Below are 16,345 nucleotides of genomic sequence, written 5' to 3' on the forward strand. Positions count from 1 at the left end.
ACACATGGAGACCTGTGCTGGGTGCTCAAGACTACATTATTCTCCTGTCTACTAAATCATTTGTGTTTAAGCTAAATTAAAAATGTTCCGGAAAAGATCAGCTCCTTTCTTTCAGGAATATGTTTTTTAAAGTCCCACTTGCTTACGTGCTCCAAGAAAGTCGCTTTGCCATTTTAAAATATGTCTGGCCAAAGACAACCTTGATGTTAAAACAATTCCTGCCAATGTGAGGTAGGAAGCCAGACATTTCACCACATTATAGAAGTCATAAATCAAACAACCATCAGGCAAGTGGAAAAGGAAGATAGTGGGAGGACCGCTGCTTTTTTCTATATTGTTATCAAGGACTTTCCCCTTTCCTCAGTCTTCTCATGCTGAATTACTGTCCATTCTCTTTCACCTCACTCGTTGCTCAGAAAGAAAGGACTTGTGAGGAAAGAAGAATAATCGATTTAACAATTGCACCTCATAGCTTACTGTCCCCCAGAGGAGAATAAAGAAATAATTTAGCATATAAACCTCACGCTGTTAGATGCTCTGTGGACCGAGGAGCAGTGCCCTTGTGGCCATAGATGAGAGAGACTTCATTAGAAATCCCCAGAGGAGGACTTTCAAATAGCTTCACTCGTGCCCACAGGGTCTTCAGAGGATATTATTTACCCGCACTATTTTACTCACCCTACTAAACGGATAAAGACTTTCTCACAAACGCTTGCTCAAGTCAAAGGCAAAGCAAAAAAAACACCAATTTAAATTTGACAGTTAAGAGGAGAGCAGTATTCCTCCACTTACCTTAAAACGCAGGAATAATACCCCACATCGTCCAGCTCTGCAGGTCGAAACCATATGGCGTCCTCCTCTTTGCTCATTCTCGTGCCGTCAAAACTGATGGGTTCCTCGAAGTCCCCGTGTCCTGCACTTTTGTACCACATGAGGCTGAGTCCAGCGCTCTGTGCATGGGTGTAGTTGGCCCGAATATATCCATAGAATAAAGCGCATTTAATCCGTACAGGTTCCCCCAGAAGCACCTTGTATTTCAGGTAGTCCACTGACCAATCTGTGCAGCCTTCCACTGAAAGAAAAGGACAGAAGAAAGGGGAATTAAGTTACTTTAAAAGGGTTTGGAGCCGTCATCACCAAGCCAAGCAGAGGCCATTTATAATCATGAAAAGGGTATGTGGCAAGACCGGGGCAGGACCAATTTCAGTGCTGGCGTCGTCCGTCTCTTCATGTGCTTTGCCAGCAATCCTTGTTTCACAATGAATCCAGAAGCTCTTTTCCCTCCATGCAGCACTAATACACAAGGTCTCCTCATTAGTTTTTTTTACAAGAACACACACATATGTTCATATACACACCTTTAACATACTGAATTTAATTAAAAGCTCATTTAAAAAAGGACAAAAGCAAGCAGGCTAAATGCACCCATTGTGCAGCACCTGACCCTGCGTTCACCTACAAACACGGGTCGCGTTGGTTAACCCAATATTTTCCGTCTATGATGGCATTTTTTTTAACAATGACGGATTAGAACAAACTCAGAACAGCGCCAAAGTTTCCCCGCAGCATCCCTGTATTTATATTTGACTCTTGTGTCACTATCTCACACATGAATCGACTATTTACTGGCAATAAACCGTGTGTTAGCCTACGTCAATATCTGTTTGAATGGCACTCATCTACATTTGACCTAAGGAAACCAGAGGCTGCAGTAAAGCGGCATTCAGACCAGTCATATCAATGAAAAAAGAAAAAAGCATCTCGTCTCATACTGTGCTGCGGCACATGCCAAGGTGGAGCAATGGGGGTCTTCCTGATAAGAAATCTAATAAAGTGCACCAACCGTCAATCAAAAAATGTTTCAGAAGATTGAATAATAATAACTGCCTTATTCATGCACAGCAAGCAAAGGGATGGTTTTGAGCTCCTCTTTGGGAGCGTATGAGATTCATGCGAAATCTAAAATTGGCACTTCATTTTGATCAATTCTTACACACAAGAGAGCAGTCACACACACCATACCAACTCCAGGGGTGCTGATTGAAAAGCAAATAATAACAATATAATAAATGAAATGCAAATAAGTCAAATAGAAAATACATATCAATAAGATGTTTTTAAATTAAGTGTATTATTATTATTATTATTATATTAAGTGCTTTTTAGTAACATTGCAACCCTGCTAGTAATCCCAAATGTTTAAGAAATGTACCATTAATCAGATTTCTTTATATAAATCTAAGGGGGTACAGTTATCTTTTTTTGTATCCTGATTATCCGTTGCCTTTAATACGTTACTCCCCAAGCCTGATAGTGAGTGAAAGCAAGTGTGTGTATGAAGGATACAATACATTTGGGTGTTTTTTAAAAGGTGGGAAAAACACAACTTCAGGTCATTTGTCTCAAGATTAGCCAGCTATCTGTTAACTTCCTGTTTTAGGATTGTTGCACAATTTTAACTGGAGTAAATCAATGAGGTAACATGTTGTACAGCTAACCTGCTGATGGGCATCAAGGGAAGCAGATAAAAGCCTCCTGTAGGATCATTAGAAGCAGACTTAACAGAGACAATTACTTTTACTATAAAAATGACTTCTGACCATAACAGTGGTTCTAAATAAATTCCCAACCAGATTCCTGACAGAGATCTGTAGTGAAAGCTTTACTTTTGCATCACTTCAAATCAGCTTTTGAAACTTTAATTAAAACATATATTTCTCTCTGCTTACTTTTTTATATATTTGGAAAAGCCAACTGGTCCAGCACCAAATCAAAAACCAACTCTCTGGCTTCATCTTACTTTATACATTTTCCCCTTCCTGTTCCTGACATCCTCTTTTCCCTCGCCTCACCTCCCTGCATCACTCTTCCTTTAAAAACAGCTGGCGAGCACAGCTGCAGCAGACTCAACAGGCTGCGCTAATTGAGCCTCTATAAATGTTTTATTTACCAAAGAAGCAACTCTGCATCCAATCAGCGAGGTGCAGTGTGTGCTGGAGGGGAGGGGGGGGGGGTGTGTGATGGCGGGGGATTGATTAAACCATGCTGGTGTTGTGTTGGATTGTGTGGTACTGTATGTTTACCATGCTGGGAACACAAGCAAAAACACTGGTAGGTGCTGGAAAAAAGATGATAGAGGGGAAAAGCACGAGGTGTTTATGCTATTAGAAAGAGTGACTGCAGTATTGCAATAGAAACAAAAGAGAGAAATATTAATGTTGAATTTTCTATACATTTTAAATAAAATGAAGGGGGCCTTAATTGCTCATTTATGTATTTGTTGCTTCTACTGTGCCATGTTTATTTGTCAGCTTATGTAACCTATGTGCAACATCTGCAGCACCTTTCCTGATGCGCCATGAATCTGAATTACCAAGAATGAGTCGTGAGAATTAAATCAGATGCAATGCTTTGAAATCAACGACAAATCTCGTTTTGGTTTTGTAAAAATGAAGTGGGTCCCCCCAGGAGCAAGACGATGAAACAAAAGGAAAAACTAGACAAAATCAAACCAAGCAAATACAAGAGCTGGAGAAGGTGAGGTGTTCTATGCGAGCTACCAAACAACCAGTCCTTTCATTTGTGATTAAGTCTACATGTTGCTATGGCAACAAAGGGTTCTACCACCGCTCATTGAGAACTTGTTAATTAGTTTTGTGGGTGGTGTGATAATAATAACTTGAAGGATTAAGGTAAAGACAACCCAAGCCAAGGTGGTTTCACTTCTAATCATGTGTCCTAATTCAGAATCTAAAATGTTTCCCTCATAAAACATATAAATGGTTGTTAAAAAAATGAAGTTAATCCAAGAGTTATACCTAATGTTGATCAAGTAATACACATTTCCCACTACAGGGCAATATATGATATCATGCAAAATATTACAAATGCACCTGCATAGTATATTAAGTAAAAAAAATACGAAACATACTTAAATGGTGATCTTTGGATTAAGTAATTACATTTCATGCATGTTTGATCCTTCTAATACAAGCCTGGTTAAAAGAGAATGGTTGATGACTAGTGGAAACGTATAACATGTCGGTCTATTCAGCAGGGAATCACTGCCAGATAAAGGATGATTTTTAAAGCACCCCGAGGCACTTGATTACTGCACAGGATGTTCGAACAATATCCCCACAGTGTCACTGAGAAGTTCAAGAAAAATAAAGAAAAGCATCAGAAATCCTAAATTAATTTCCCTTCAAGGGTGAACTCCAGCCCAAGTCGTTCAAAGGGCTTGCTGTATTTATCTCTAATACCGCCACGAGGAGTTTGCCGGCGCCAGTATCTGTTAACTTCCACCTATCCTCAAATTACCCGTTGCAGACTTTTGACGGAGGGTTATCATTCATTTCAGTAAGCGAGGGTGGGGATTCTGCTTAATCTGTTGGCGGGAAACAAACATGCTACAAAGCCTAATTGAACTCGATTAACATTTCCCTGCTCACCAGATTTCCATTCTGCTGGATCACAATTGGTGGGGGAATTGGCCAATCTGCTGTCTGATAATAACAACAGAAGCAGCTCGGCAGCGGCGGGGGGGGAACACCGAGCAGAAGCAGCGTTTGAGGCTTTGTTACACATGGCCCGTAACAAGTGGTGGATTGAAACTAAGTACATTCTGCTTTAGTGTAGTTTTTGGGTTACTTTACTTCAATCAATCAATCAATGTGTATTTATATAGCCCAATATCACAAATGTTACATCTGTCTCAGTGGACTTCACAGTTTGTACAGAATATCAGTATGACAATACGACACCCTCTGTCCTTAGACCCTCACATCGTACAAGGAAACACTTCCAGAGAAAACCCACAGTTTAAAGGGGAACATGGGAGAAACCTCAGGGAGAGCAACAGAGGAGGGATCCCTCTCCCAGGACGGACAGACGTGCAATAGATGCCGTGTGTAAATGTACTTGATTATTTCCACGTTATGATACTTATTTCAAAGCCTATATGAATACTGAATTCTGATTGGTTAGCTGGCTGGCTCTGTTGTGATTGGTCAACCACTTAAAGATGTCCCACCCCTTAGCCTATCACATACAATGTGTCGGAGCGCTAGCCAATAGACATGGTGAAGTCATCATGCTCCATAAGTGAATAAGGAGTCCGATCCACCTCTACCCATAAATACAAAAAGTGGTGATTTCTTTGTTGTTGGTCCTAAATGGGTCCATAGAGTTCTGTTTGTCAGTTGGAAAAAAGTAACTGTCAGATGTCAGCTACCAAATGATCAAAGTAGAAATGTTTGCCCGTCGCTGTGCATGGAAATTAGGATTTCATAGAGCATATTCACTGACATCGAGCTGAAATGGGGTCTTCTAGCCATATCCCGATTTAACAACGCCATTAAACAAAGACAGGGCCATTTGTCAGGCCTGCCTTGTGTTCATGTTTTTCATGTTTGTCTCATTTGTCCAACTGTGTAAAAGACTTGTGCCTCATTTACAATAAAGGCTTTCATCCTCGTGTTTAAAGCCAAAACTAAACCAAGGAAGTGATTTATATGAAAAAGCAAAAACAACTTGTGTTTGATGCCAAAGGTAATTCGCTGCATAGATTCATTTTTTTATGTTAAAATGTATTCGTATAAATAATAACCCAAGGCTTAATGCAAATATGGAGCAAAGTAAACAAGAGTATGCCTTTTAAGAAGGTCTTTTGAGTCTTAAAGCTGATTAAACTTACAAAATATACATATTATATACCATTATTTATATATATATTATTTCACTCTTGAAAGGATCACTCTACCTCAAGTCAACACTCACTTATTTTGTTTATAGAATGTAAAATGCTTTAATATGCATATGGTTTTATAGATATTGCATCTATAGGCCTGGGCAAAATGTATTAAAAAAAAGAAAAATCTTGTTAGCTGAAACGATGCAAAACAGATGCGACCAAGATGCTCGTAAACATACATACAAAGACATTCTAGTATTTAAAGGGCACCTCAATAAAGCTAAACAAATGTTATGTCACTGTCTGCATTTTACTGTCAATTCACTGTCACCCGTGCTGCCTCTGGAGAGGAGGTGATCAGCTCATAAATTTGGTTACAGGTCCGCTGAGGGGTAATCGTATGCAGATTGAGTCAGGTCACCACGGAGAGTGTCTATTTCCTCATAAGCACTCAAGGAGATGGTTCGCTACCATTTTTCTTCATAAAGGCCGCTGTGTAATTCAATCAGAAAGGCATGCATACATTGGGCCTGGGCTGATTGGACGCACACACACACACACACACACACACACACACACACACACACACACAGGCAGCTAGCCAGGGATCCAGGGAAAACTAGTGGCCTGGAACAAGAGTAGAGCCAGAGCTTCCCATTAGAGGACATTACTGTCAAACACTGGAACGAAAACTACCTGCTGTACACTGATTACAAACCTACCTCCCGCTACAATTCAATTAGAAACCAGATAATATGATGCACTGCACTCATTCTCCGTGGCAGCTAGTGACACGGGGAAGTGAGGACAGCTGGCTGAGATGTTTCCTGAAAATGCCGATGCAGGTTTATTTCAGCTGGTACATTTTGGCTTTGTCTTACTGGCATGTCCATTTGCTTTGAATTATTGTGTTTGGGCAGCACAACCTCACAGACTAGGATTTGTCAAACGTAACAAACACCGTATTAAAATGAATCTGTCATTCCCATAAAATGCTGGACCAGGGTCAAGTTTTACATTATTCATCAGATCAACGCATCATAAAACAGATCAAAGCTGCAATTAAAAAAAGTAAAGCAGCCAGGGATGAGTCCACACATCATTGACAGCACTGCAGCATTTTGACTACAAAGCTTCCCATGTTGCCCAACAAATCCATCAATTACAGTGAGGTATGTATTAGTTATGTACTGAGTGAACTGAAGTCAACCCAAGCGTTGATAACATTTCAATTACTGGTTTTAAAGAGTACATGATTTTCCCATTTCCAGGTTCATATTTGTATTTAGTGCTTCTACTGTGACATGTTTCCATGCTTTAATGTTCAAAAAGCTCTTTATTTTGCAACGTCCAATAGATATTCTTATCCAATATTAGAGATGGGTTGTCCTGACATTAAAACTCAAATGACCTGAACATCACACACTGTCCTATTCACACTGCATAGCCAGAGAGGCAAGTGAGACATTTATTGTATCAGACTTCACTGAATAAATCCTTAAAAGCTGAGTAAATTATTCAGAAAAGAGACGCTGACTCAAAAGAAGTAAAAAACAATAGAATATGATTATAATTTGATGATTTTCTGTCTTTGTTAAATAAAATAATAAACCAACATAATGCAGATTCTAAATGAATGCTTTTAAAACACTGCAAATGGAGAGTACTTGTATTTAGGTCAGAAACACTTCCAACTATGAAACTAATTAAATAAAAGATGAACATGAGCCCAATCTGGTCATTTTGAGCTACTTTTTTTGCGTTATATAACCATGCAGGCATACTTTAAGCCACACACAAACACAGCTATATGTTCCAGCCAAATACACACACAAGAAAAACAACTCCCTTAACACACACACTGTAATTCCCTTATCTCTTCGCCAACTGGCTGATAACAAGCAGTTCATTTTCCTCATTCGAAATAAGCCATTCTGCTCCAATTAGAAGCTTAGTAAGAATTTCATTACCATGTGCTCCCCATCTTCTCCCTGCAAATGCATGCCCATAGTTCAGCTATTGGGGAGGGGTGAGCAGTTGTGTGTGCTGAGGTGCATAACAGTTTAAAAAATGTATTCATGGAAAATGTCAGCAAATTAGAAACCTTAATGCAAATTGAATTTACAATAAATCCACCTGGATCTGCCACAGAGGTAACAGGGGAAAAAAGGGAAAAAGCCAAGAAAATGAAAATGGAGACCCTGGCACTACAGTATGAGCATAAATTTGCATATACATCATTAATTAAACCGGGGTTCACTGCTTTAGATGGATGACCGTCTGAGGGGAAGCTGCGGAAAGTACAGCAGTGATAAAAAAAGGTGAAAGGAAGAGGGGGAATTTCAGGGAAAGGAATAATGGCCAAGATTCAACTCATCTTATGAACGACCCAAAACAAAGGATGAGAGCCAATTAGCGGCGCTCACTCAGTTAGCTTGACAACAGCCAAAACAAAACTCAAAAAATAATCTAAAGCCCTCCAGTGAAAGACTCAGTGGGCTTGTTAGCGAGAATCGCAGGTTCGGGCAAGGTAACAATGGGGTAATTCAATATAAACAAACTATCCGCAGAGGTGGTTGAGTACACTGAATTAATGCAATTGTTCCTCGGCTGTTCAGACTGGCGCTCTCATTTGGTAAGTGCTCCCACTGCAGCCACTGAATGCGGGCATGAAGAGAAGTGAGGCCTTTGAAGGTGTCACTATGCAGCTTCGGAAAAAAACAGAAGTAGAGTTGAAAAGGCTTTTTTATTTCACTTTTTTTTTTAAATACACTTGTTTACACTTAGTTTCAAGTGAAAATGTTGGGAGTTGTTGGTAATGAGTCTTTAACTCCTCTCAATCAAATACATTTGAGATTTTTTAAAAGGGGCCATATTATGCTCATTTCCAGGTGTATCTACTGTGACATGTTCACATGCTTTAATATTCAAAAAGTGCTTTATTTTTCTCATTTTTCTCACCCTCTGTCTGAAACCAGAGCCCAGTCTGCTCTGATTGGCTGGCCGGCTCTGTTAGGATTGGTCAACTGTTTACGAATGTCCCGCCCCTTAGCCTATCACTTAGTCTACAATGTGTTGGAGGACTGAACTTTGGGATTGCCCAAAAACCTAAATAACAGACTACAGGAAAGGGGAAACGATTTTGAATCGTCGTAAAACCGAAAGGCAGACAATTATGACATGATGGTGGTTGCATCCACATTCTCTATGGCTGTAGAAAGCAGCAACATGTGCATCGACCAAATACAAGTGGAAGAAAAAAACTGCACATCTCTCATGCGTCTAATAAAGTAATTTCTGTAAAGACAGAACATCATAAGTTGAGCTACACTTGTGTCTGCAGAGCTTTCTCTCCCCCCAGGCTACTTTAACAGATAACGCTGGAGAAAGGGCTGGAGGTCTGAGTAAAAACATCTCCAACTATACTTGCTGTAGCCGCACTGGATAAAAAGCTCTGATATTGATCAAATGTTAAGACTGATGCTCGATTATATCAATCAAGACAAAACATCTCTGCTGTTAAGCCGTCAATAGTCAAGTATGCGGAACAGGATTGAAAATCCAACACATTTTAGTCCTTTTTAATATCCCTTGCAATATAAAGTCTTTTTTTCTGATATTTTAATCTGCCTCCTTCATCCTCCCTCGGCTTTCCCTCCACCAGAAATCCAAGAGGTAGTGCCCTTGGTTGAAGACAAATCACACGATAAAGGCTTTACAAGAGATATGAAACAACTCTTATTCTTCCACTGAGATGAAGAGGATATCATTGCCATGCCATGTAAAGAAAACAAATGTTTTGACGTGATGAAAATAGACACGCATCGTTAGACACTGACAAGAGTTTTTTTTTCTTCTTCTTTTCCCTTTTGGGATTTTTATTTTTTTTATTTTTAATTTATTATTTTATTTTTTTGTTTTTTTAAATTACATTATTGTCTAATTGTAACTGATTTATTGTGTCTTAGGGTTGTTTTGTTAGAAATCGCATGGGTAATGCATTGTATTTATGTCTTTGTGTATTGAAAATCGCAAAAATAAATCATATATATATACTGTATATATATATATAAAAAAAAAAGAATTAAGGTTGTCTTGAGCAAAAACAATTTTTTTTCTGTCAATCCATTTCATTTTAAAGTCAGCACAAATGTGCAAATGTGGTTGCCCAGTTGTCTGCTTTTCCAGTCTGCAGATAAAATTATAATATGAAATGCAGCGTCAGTATTTTAAGGGGGACACTGTCTTCTTTTTTATCTCCACTATGCCAGAAAGTTGCCAACCACTGTCACATTTGTCTGAAATTCAAATTTTATTTTTCACATAAAAATACTTTATTTTAAGCAGACCATTCACATTTCCTGCTGCAGTGTCCTTGAGCAAGACACAGGGTGGATGTTTATTGGCTAACCAAATCCCTTCACATTGACTAAAAGGTAAGCAAATCAAGGTTTTCTCTGAAATGATGTGGCAAGAAACAAAACATATAAATCAAAGTTTGTTGTTTGACAAAATACCTAAGGGATTCATCACTCCTCTTCTCCATCCATCTCTCTCTGTCTCTGCCATCTTGCTAGGCTGCACATTATCTAATAAAGCAGAAATGCCATAAAAATAACCTTAAAAACCCCTCAGCCTGCCAAATTCTGACAAAAGCCCAATAGAGATGCTGTCATAAATTCTGAAGTCTGTGATTATTTTATGGACAGTATGGAAAGAGGTAAAGGGTTGAAAGAGATTGATGCCGGTAATGTATGAAAGGACGGATAAACAAAGGGGTAAGGAGAAGAAGTAGACAAAGAGAGGGAGGGACACAGTGTGAAAAGGGCTTCATAACTGCCGCATATTAATGAAGCACTGTGGAAATCCAGCCAGCAAAGCAGCAGCCAAGGTCACCAGAGATTACCAGGACCATGACTAAACCGGCCGGGCGACGATTAACCCTCCCCTGCTCCTCCCATCATCCATCCATCCATCCCATCAGTCCTGCCACCTCTCTCACCCCGAGTCTGTCCCAGCGTAGGCTCAATCTGACGGGTGATCGCTGAACAACTTTTTTTTTCTTAGTGATCGGGAGAGTGGGAGGCGTGCTGAATTCAACCATTTTGATCACAGGTTGTGATGATGTAACAAGACGAAGTTTCTTGTCACTTCTTCACCTCCCTCCTGTCCTTTTCCCCCAGAGGTGTGGGAGCGGATGACAGAAAGGAAGGAGTGATGAAAGCAAAGGGGAAACGGTGGTGGTGGGGGTGATAGGCGGTTGGTGTCCAATGATTACACCAGCCACCAATCCCAGAATGGGCTCGGGCCACCCTCAACACCCCCTTTAATCACCTCCATTAAACAAACTGTGTCATTAATGGGGCTATTTTAGGCCAACGCGTCCCATTAGCACCCGCTCATCTGAGGGAGCAGGTTAGGATAATATACACATGTATGCCATAAAGCATTATGGGAAAGATCTGCTGGCGACAGACGGTGGTCACGCCACACATGTGAGCCTTCAAAGGGTCCCGGGGACTGAATAAACTGTTACAAATGTACTTGGAAGCAAATGGTGCTATGAAAAAAAGCTTAATGTGGACCAATACAGAAACACTTAAGAGGCCCTTATATCCTTTTTGAGTGTTTTCCCTTTCCTGAAGTGTCTTGTATTGGTTTGTGTGCATGTAAATGGTCTGCAACAGCTAAAATCACATTGTACGTGATAGGCTAAGGGGCGGGACATCTCTAAGCAGTTGACCTTACAACAGAGCCGGCCAGCTAACCAATCAGAAACAACTGAGCTCTGGTTTCAGACAGAGGGTGAAAAGAAGTGTTGCAGTTTGCGAAAAATAATGAGCTTTTTGAACATTAAAGCGTGGAAACATGTCAAAGTAGAAGCACACAATAAATAAATATATATATATTAATAGGGGCATGACTACATTTGTGTTTTCCGCCAGAGTATACAGCTCCCTGCTGAGCGGCTACTGCAATCAATACCACACGTTGATGATCTTCTAATGAAAGCAGTAAACATGCAGATTAGAAACTGTCAGTATGATTTCCAAAGGTCTTTACTCCTCCCAGACAATCTGCCATCCACTATTGAGGTAACCATCAAGAACAATAGATCCCTTGATAAATAATACTGTAGCAAAGTGGCAACAAAACATTATTAGCCGTGTACGTATCTTATTCTTATGCAGGACAAAGGCTTACGTGAGGGACTACATTACTTCATATTTTAGGTATGTCACAGCAGCAGCATTATTGTTATCTGTGTCACACTTTACAGTCACTTTTATTGCATTTTAATGTAGTAATATACCTTTTTTTCTCACCAAAGAATCCCACTAGGGTATGATAGGTGTAATGAGGTCATGCAATACATTTTAAATTTCATTTCTTATTCTATGAACCTTGTAAACAGATCCTCAGATCAACACATTGACAAGACGAGCTGGCGCTAAATGAATTCTCTTTTTTATTTTTTTATTTATAAGAATTAGACGTTACGAGGAGATAATTAACCGCTGCTTTCATCTTCATCTTAACTGGCATGCTCATTAACGTATTGGCCGTGTCTGGTAAGAAAAGAGACCTAATGTTTTCTGTTAATGAAAATAAACAAATAAATTACCAAGACCCGAGGCAATGAAATGGAGGCCGGGTTCTGGCAGGGTGACGGGTATCAGGGCTCTCACGGCCGGCTTCATTAGCTCGAATAAGGCAATCTCATGTGAGGATCACGCGGGCGGCACGGACATAATGATCATGATAATGTCAGCTGGCTAATAATAATAATAAGATAAACAGGTCCCTAAGGCTAGGCTATTACCACTGTATCAAATCCTGCCTTCATTATTTCCTACATTTTGACATTATCGTAAAATGATTGTTTTAACAGCATTATTTTAAGTGGCTTCAGCAGCTTACCATGTTTTGGAAAGCAGAAATACCTGAAAACAGAAACTGCATTTCCACATTAAATATTCTTCATTTACAACAAAAAAAGGAAAAGACCGGACTCTTGGGTAATGTATGTCCACCTGAAAAGAGTCAAACTGACTCTGTGTCACACCTCTGCAGATGACTTATCTACCCTCAGTGCTCGACCAAAACCCAATACCAGGTAATGGACCTAAGCTGTCACTGATGCTTAATCTTTCTGTCAAGAAGGCGGATATATATTTTAAGAAAGGAGCACATATTTTCCTATATCTATTTCCTGAATAGCTTCCAAATCTCCGCTCAGGCAGTCAGAACAGTATCTGAAATATCATATTAAAATAATAAGGTGGGTTAGATTGTCAGATACATAGAAGGGCAGGATTTAAAAACCCAGCAGAAATAGGAACATTAGAAAATACAATGTTTTAAACTTGGTATTTCCATTATTGCTGATTTTTGTTTTGAATTCAAGAAACTGTTTTTTTTTCATTATTGTAATGTTAAACTAAAAAGCATTCATCTCTATTTTTCTAATTGTCATTTCATTTCCAACCAAACAACAATTGGATAGCTCTCCTTTCATTAAAACAGTGACTTTCTCTCTATGTTTTTCGGCCACAAGGGATTTTCTCAAAATAAACTCATATATGATAAACATTATATCATAATGACGTTAAATGTGACCCAGTGGAGCCGTTTTTTTTTTTATCATTTTGAGACAACAATGGAGCATATGGCACACAGGAATAAGCTATCAGGCTTTGGATGCACAGGGAACAACAGCAGAGCTATTATGAGAACAAGTATCCCTAAAAAGGATTTCCAAAGTGGACCAAACTGAAGAACTGTTTTCAGTTATATATGCATGAGGAAGTTCTCACACAGGAGCTTCAGCCTCCCCCATATGCAAAATCCTGTACCAAAATATTCTTTAGGTCTCACTTCTAAGCCAGTGCAGTATATCCCACATTTTGTGTTGCATTTACAATCAGCGTATTACCTTGCTCAACCTGCAAAAGATCTTAGTGCAAACCGGAGAAAGTTTGCACACAGCTCGTAGGATCTATGTCACACTTTGAGATTTGTTCACACAATGGCACTGGCTTATCATCTCCTGTGTCATCCCCCTCCCTGCTGCTCTTCCTCTCTCCCTTTTCTTCAATCCTTCCCCCCCCTTTTAAGTCCCTGTGCGTCCCTCCCTCTCCTCTCTTGCTGTACACAGCATTTGTATATCAGTCACCGAGGAGCTGTTTCTCCAGTGGCAGTGGTTGTCGCCCTGGAGTATTCTTGTCTGGCATCACAACACAACTCGGAGATCAGAGAGTTGAGCACTGTGCCTCTTAATGGGAAGATCTCCCCCCACAGGCTCCCCCACTGCATGCTTTCTCTCCTGCTTTCATTTAATCCTCTCCCTGCTCCTCTTAAATTTCCCTCCTCGACTCCTTCAACCTGCTTTTCCCTCTTCCTTCCGCTCTCCCCTTCTGCAATCCTCTCTCCGTCTTTCCCTCTCCTCCTCCATCTCTCTGAAACCTCTCTTAACTCTCATCCCCCCTCCCTCCCGACCAACCCTTTTCTCCTCTCTCCTTCTTCCTCTCGTGTGCTTGTTTTTGAACACACCAGAACCAGGACACGGGTCTCTTGGGGTGCCAAGGCTTCTTATATAACATTATAAAAAATTCACACACATTGCATGTTCTTATTATGAGAGAAGAAGAAGACGACGAAGAAGGACAAGAAGGAGGAAAGAAGAAGAAGAAAAGGGAAGAGGAAGGAGATGGGTTGGTGGGGGCTGCAACCACACATTAAAATAACTAAAAATACAAGTCAAGAGCATCCTGCAGGGCCGATCTGGCAGCAGGGATCTTGGATCCTGCCTCATCTCATGATCAAAAACAAGCTAGCCAGCACAAGCCTCCTCTGAAAAGCAGGAACTGCTGCACAATCCCTCTACATATCCACCGCCACATCTACATAATATGTATTGTTGTTGCACAGCGCAAACTCATTTCTTGCTGATATTACTCCTCTGATGGAGGTTTTCCTCCCGAAAAAACAATACAATTACCATCAAATTGATGCCTGTCACGCCACGGCCCTATTTCCACATTATCAATCATCAAAGGGAGTTATTGTGGAAGCAGCAAAGGATTGTGCTGCCTAATGGTGCACCGCTTACAATATCCCCCCTCAGATATGTAAGGCTTTTCATAACAAATTTGAGCTTCCCATTCATGAGGCTACCGATTTCTTCTGCTAGCCAAAACAAGTTGAATTACAACTGCACCAAAAACAGAGTCATTGGTCGTTTTTACCTTTTTGTGCAGGCATGTAATATAGTGGATTTAAAGCCTGTTTACCACTGCGATTCACAGATCATCTGCAGAATATGAATTATTAATCAACCAGAGTTTCTCTTTCTTCCTTATCCCTCTTTCTTTCTTTCCTCGCTGTTTAAAAACACTACTCCATAATGTCATGCAGAGGCATTTGTCATGATTTTACTAGCAGCTTGGGAGTGGAGGACTCTGGGTAGGAACATGCAGCATGATCCCATGTGGCCAAATTATCTGACAGTAATGAACATCTGCAAGGTCAAGTCAAATAGAGAAAAAAAAGATAAATCGACATAGTGTCAAATTGTCTTTATATATTTCTGTCCCTGTCCCCTTAGTATCTTTCCTTGGTTCAGTAAATCACATCATCTCCCTCATATTCGACTCGTCAAACCCTGTTTTTCCATCCCTTGGGTAGAATGAAGGCACTAACTGGCAATGGAGCCCTTATGTGTGCAATGTTAATAAGGATTTATCAGAAATTAATTAAGATTACAAAGGTCCCTAGGTGAAGGACTTGCTTATTACACAGCCATGTAAATCTGGTATAATCCGCGAGCACAAGAGCAGACCAAACACTGTTGAAACTGTGAAGAAGCACATGCATTGTTCACCAACATGCAAACACATTCAGGCCATAGATCCAGCAGTACAGTACATTAATGCATACACACGCACACCGTGCAAACAAGCTGGTGCTTCCTACCCTCACCGTATAGGATACAACGCAGAGAGGCAGTTATGGGAAAATGGGACAAGCCCGTCTTCTGCTAATCATCAGGTTATAAAAACAGTCCCTTTGCAGGATTACACTGCAACATGGAGGGCCACAAATCCAGCATTAGTGATCCATCCTGTGGGCCTTTTTGTCAACTAATAGACACATGCCAGGGCTCGACAGTAACGGTTGCCATTGGCAACCATTCAGAAAAGATGTCAACCACTTATTGGCCTTTGGTTGCCATCAGTGGCAACCACTTTTTAACATGAAGAAATAAGGACAGCAAACAGCTAAATGTGTTCCCCAAAATAGATAAATGTTAATTATTTGTTGTATTAAGAGTGATATTAAATTATTGTTGTGACCAGTCGGAGCCTGATACTTAAGTTGCACGTGCATTGGTGTGATTACGGAGCCAGAAAGCGATGCACGTTTACTCGCGTGCGCTGTGCGCCGTGTGTTTGTATTACAAAACATGGCGAAGCAAATTAAGTTGTTTGACTGTGGGGTAAAACGTTCGGCCAACCCGTCAACATCTCAAACGAATGTTCAAAGTGATTCAACTGATAAAGTGCAAAATGAACCCGAACGAAAGCAAAGAGGAAATGTGTAAAGTCTTGGTAGGCTAAATATATATGTACATTCAGCTCCGTTGTGCATTCA

At 40.2% G+C, this 16,345-nt stretch overlaps 1 protein-coding gene across 1 annotated transcript in view; it reads right to left on the reverse strand.

The window, feature by feature from the left end:
• Window positions 1-779: 779 nt before the first annotated feature.
• The window catches only part of LOC104949886 (interleukin-1 receptor accessory protein-like 1-B), an 86,099-nt gene continuing 70,533 nt past the window's right edge, over window positions 780-16,345 (reverse strand). The window contains exon 2 of the mRNA XM_010776312.1: window positions 780-1,072. Coding sequence (XP_010774614.1) covers window positions 789-1,072 — 284 coding nt within the window. The 3' untranslated portion in view covers window positions 780-788. The remainder of the gene's footprint in view (window positions 1,073-16,345) is intronic.

The sequence above is a fragment of the Notothenia coriiceps genome, unplaced genomic scaffold, assembly GCF_000735185.1.
Source record: "Notothenia coriiceps isolate Sejong01 unplaced genomic scaffold, NC01 NC01_scaffold00016872, whole genome shotgun sequence".
Classification (NCBI taxonomy): domain Eukaryota; kingdom Metazoa; phylum Chordata; class Actinopteri; order Perciformes; family Nototheniidae; genus Notothenia; species Notothenia coriiceps.